The sequence below is a fragment of the Arachis ipaensis genome, chromosome B05, assembly GCF_000816755.2.
Source record: "Arachis ipaensis cultivar K30076 chromosome B05, Araip1.1, whole genome shotgun sequence".
NCBI lineage: Eukaryota > Viridiplantae > Streptophyta > Magnoliopsida > Fabales > Fabaceae > Arachis > Arachis ipaensis.
The window spans coordinates 12741892-12746538 of NC_029789.2; the positions used below are offsets into that span (position 1 = coordinate 12741892).

At 36.3% G+C, this 4647-nt stretch overlaps 1 protein-coding gene across 8 annotated transcripts in view; it reads right to left on the reverse strand.

Annotated features, from left to right (window-relative positions):
* The window catches only part of LOC107642956 (ureide permease 1), an 8834-nt gene extending 4359 nt beyond the window's left edge, over positions 1-4475 (reverse strand). The window contains exons 1-8 of one of the 8 annotated variants that reach the window (XM_021123056.1): positions 4364-4464; positions 3209-4190; positions 2563-2865; positions 2213-2351; positions 1861-2035; positions 1153-1172; positions 958-1052; positions 28-854 (exon numbers count right to left, since the gene is read on the reverse strand). In XM_021123056.1, the coding sequence (XP_020978715.1) occupies positions 447-854; positions 958-1052; positions 1153-1172; positions 1861-2035; positions 2213-2351; positions 2563-2865; positions 3209-3319 (1251 nt within the window). In that variant the 5' untranslated portion in view covers positions 3320-4190; positions 4364-4464 and the 3' untranslated portion in view covers positions 28-446. Of the gene's footprint in view, positions 1-27; positions 855-957; positions 1053-1152; positions 1173-1860; positions 2036-2212; positions 2352-2562; positions 2866-3107; positions 4272-4363 lie in introns of those variants that run through there. The other 7 variants (XM_021123060.1, XM_016346473.2, XM_021123059.1 and 4 more) reach the window with 7 other exon arrangements.

Sequence of the window (4647 nt, forward strand, 5' to 3'; positions counted from 1 at the left end):
GTCTAAGTTGTTCATAACATTTTGAATATCTCAAGGTTTTCTGAGAAATATAGGGATTTGCGTAACAACAATTTTATTTGCCAACCAAAAAAATTGGATCACCTCTCTTCCTTTTTTAAAAAATTCTCCATCTTTGGATACCAACTTTTGGTGTTGGAAAAAAATTTTAATGATAAAAGTAGGTAATTAGCATGTAAGTAACTATGGTTTGACAATATCTTGAATTTGGTTGAAACTCACATGCACTGTCTTTATGTAAAGTTAATAGTTGAAAATTATTCGATGATAATTTAGTCAAACATGTTAAATCAACTAAGGATTTTCAGCTAGACAATTGCACGTGAGTCTTCACTTTTGAATTTCTATTGGTTGAAACTTGAAAGCAAAAAAAACTATATTTTGCTGTTAGTGAATAGAATATATTCTTAAGCCGATCAGTTATTGACTTAATTGCTATTATGAAAGGAAAAATACTTCACCTGAACAGCATCTGCTGCCGCATATCCTGCTGCTTGGCCTCCCATAAATTGGAGACCATTACCAAATCCACAAAGGAGACCAGCCAACAAGGCCCAACCTCTGCCATCCCAGTCTCTCAAATACGCCGTCAACGATGACTTGGGCAAGTTTAAGACAGGGTGGTAAAGGAAGATGAAATTGAGAATAATCGCAATAACAAAACATGAGACTGAGAAATAGAAGAAGGCAGTATAAACAGTCAAATGAGGAACCCCTTCCTTTAGTGTATGCCACTGATCATTTGTTGCTAAGTTGAATGCTGGTGAGAACAAAGAGAAGCATATTCCGGCAAAAAAAGTTATAGCCAATCCAATGAAAGTGTTCTTCCCAAACACCTGCAGAAGAATTCAAATTAATGGTTTGATTTCTTTCAAGTGAATCTGTCAAACATGGTAGATTAGTGAAATGCTGCTAATTAATGATGTCATCGTCACCTGCCTTAATAGCTCTTCTTTTCTCAAGATCTAAAAGAAAAACAGCAGTTCCTGCTTTAATTTTTTCGTCACCGCCGCTTTCAAGATCCATTGGTTTTACTGTAAGAATAGCAGTAGGATAGGTAGAAGTTTAGGATCTTATCAAAAATTTAATAATCCCCAAGAAGATAGCAAATTACACCTTATCTGAGCTTCTTACCTCCCTCTGTGAGAGAGTCCCTGGGAAAAGAAGAGAATTTGCTCATTAGATTCGCATTATACTAATCATTACATGGAAGAAGAAACGCTGAACTGAAACAATAGAACTAGAACTGATGGATGCTAATACTAGCAAAGAAAATATGTTGAAGAGTACAAACAATGAACATGGCATTTGTCAAATAGTAGTCATTTAGAAACCAAAATTCAAACCAACTGGATTGCTTCGGCTTCCAAAAGTAGAATGTTAAAAGTAACAAAAATAGATGGAAATAAATGATCCTTAGGAACAGTGAACTGCAGACTGTACTTAAAATGGTCTTTAAGAAATGCAATTCATAGAAGAAAAATAATGCAGAAAAAGAGTCTCCTCATTTGCCGAGTTACTGCTTCTGCTGTAACATTAATTGATTTGGTCGACTAGGTTTTTAATACACTGTAACAATTGCTTTCACAAATTTAGATTATTGTACATAATCACTACTAAGTTCCCAAAGCATAAGCATTTGGTAATTTTGTTTCCAAAAATGAAGCTAAAATAGAGGCTTTGATAATAATTTCCTTAAGGCAATGGTGCACAAGGATGAAATGAAGTACAAGGTCAAAATCAAGATGCAATTATACTGAGTCATTAAAGGAGCAACTATCTAACGTCTATAATCAATAGTCACGTTCACGTATCAAATTAATTGTAACTAACAACACATACACTGATCCAGCGTTATAATCACTTGATAAATTGCTGAGCTTGACTTTATTATCAGCAGTATTCGAAGAATGAACAGCAGAACCTAGACAAACTGCAATCAGAAAGCAACCAACTCCAGGAAAAAGAATCTCAGCTCTATTGATTTTTTCATCCAAAAAGTAATTCAAGCTTGTGCCTGTCAGAGTTGGAACAAGATAGTGCAACAAAAATTCAGTGAGAAAGCAAGCTAACAAAGTAACAATTATTGCAAGTAACATAAGATCGTAGCATAAGCACACTCATCCTGACACAGTATGTTCAACTGCATTATTCTGAATATGTTATAATTTTTGTGTGATCAGTTAATTTATACCTATAACAACAGTTATGCTTGCAGTGATGACTTCAGTAACTGACAACCCAACAAAAGCAAAAGCATATTGCGAGGCCAGATTCCCAAGGCTTAGGACCACACCACCCCCCATTGCAAACAGAACAGAGGGCCAATTATCCTGCACATAAGCAAATTATTGAACCAATTGTAGGCAATAACACACAATGAAGCTAAGCATGCGGTTAATGTGTATGTATTACTAAAATATGAAGAATTAGAATATGAGCTTTGTTAGTGTGTAACTATGAGGGATCCAAAACATAGAGCTTTTGGAAAATCTGGAACATTCAAGGACGTAGATTTTACAAAGCCATTTTTAAGAGACTCACCTGAGCAAGTTGAGCTAAAAAATTTGGCTCACTTGGTGTGCTCTTGCCTATCTGACCAACTGTGAATGCAATAAAAAGAGCAGCAAGGAAATTGGTGAGCGAGTAATCAAGATAAGTATGCTGAGGAAGACGCCCTCGCCTCTCTAACAAAGTCAAGATAGCAGGCCATGTCCCCAAGAAGAAAAGGGCCAAAAGCATGCAAACTATGGCACCCGCCTTGCTCTCCAACAAGTACATTTCCAAATCCGTACACAAATTGCTTTCAGAATTTAAGGTAATCCACAAGGATATAGCACAGAAATCCTGAAAAAAAAAGGCAGCAAAATTCAATTATACTTCAAAAGAATAACAAAATGATAAAATAATATAATTTTACTAGTATTAAAGATATAAGTGAGAGTCAGTTAGGTAAACGATAGTAGTCCGTAATCGGTTACTCTCATATAACAGTAAAAATTCAAGATTAAGTTATAATTTTCAGCAGCAAAGTGAAGCATATGCACATAAAAACGCAGAGAGAATTGAAAAAGAATAATCCCTGATACCTTGGAATCCATAGTCTATAATCAGAAGCAACATAAAGAAAAAGAAATAAATGACGTGTATATTTTATAGCAACAAATTTCAAAGAGTTACACAGTCGTACAAGATGATTATTATATAAAGAATCTAGCACTCCATAGACCCTATAGTAGGGCCACAAAGAAAAACCAAGAGTGTACATCACAGCATATGAAGGAGGCGAAGGGCCACGCATCTGTTATCATCATAAACAAGTAACCAACAACAAAAAATTCAAAAACTATTCAAAAAACTATTTTACAGAGTGTTACGGCCCAGTCCCAGAATTGGTCCACTCTGTCCCATACTCCCATCAGGAAAGCTATGTGGCCGGAATCCCCAGTAACCCGGATCCACTCGAATTTCTACCAGATTCACCTGCCGATCACTAAAGACAGGGCTTAAGCACACGGCCGACGTATGCTATCTAATTCTAATTCTTATACCTCTTGGATTGCCACTAATATGAGCGTGCCCGGCCCTGTGAAAGTAAGTCTCTGTCCCTCTCCCTAGAACTAGTTCACCCAGGTAACTTTCGTTGAACACAGACAAAGAAAGCCTTCAGTACCTAACAAAAGTGATGACTCTGTCACTGAAAGTGATTCGGTCAACGTGAAAGTGATTCGGAGAGATACTGTTTGATTCTGTGAGCTGGAATCTTGAAAAGTGGATTCCTACTTTTTTTACAAGAGGAATTAATGAATTATTGTATTTTTTTTGTTTGGTCATGGGTCAAGATCCACTAACAGACCCGACCCGATCCGAAGACACTGCCCTCTCCATCAGAAGCCCATTCCCCAATCCGGAATCTATTCTAGCGCTATCGTCCACTCCATGACCGCTGATGAAGGATGAGATCATGAGATTCTTGTGCCATTGATGCATCCCTTGGCCGGTCTGTTTCCGCCATAACCTTCCCGCTACGATGCCGATCAAGAGCTAAACTATTACATCTTCTCTCCTGTGGCTCTTGTATTCCTATCGAAGCTCTGTCCCGTATTTCCACCGACATCGTTCCTTTTCCATGGCCATCTCGAGCTTCGGTGTCCATATTTTGCTGTCCGATGCTGCATGAGCATATTAAATATTTTTTTTGGGTATTTTTTAGAAAGAATTGATGATTTTTGTTTTAGACGTTAATCATCGAGTATTTTGATTTTTTGATAATTATAGGTGAATAATAAGTTAATAACAAAAGAGAAGTAAAGCAGGAACAAAAAGAACCAATAAAAAAAAGTACCTTTTAAGAGAAAGAGAAGCTGGTGTGCAACACTCCACTACAGGACTTGCCACACGCCCATATGGGCGGCCAAGACAAGGAAGCGTATTTTTCGACGAAAAAATCAATTGACTATTTCTCCTGTTCGTATTTTTCGATAGTTTGATGTTGATATTAAAAAAAAGGATAATTAAAATAAAACAATAAAACTGATATCCTGATTTTCGATTTTTTTTTTTATGATGCATTAACTTTTTTTTTATTATTAGGAGTTAAAAATATTTTTATTTTAAAATCGATAAATA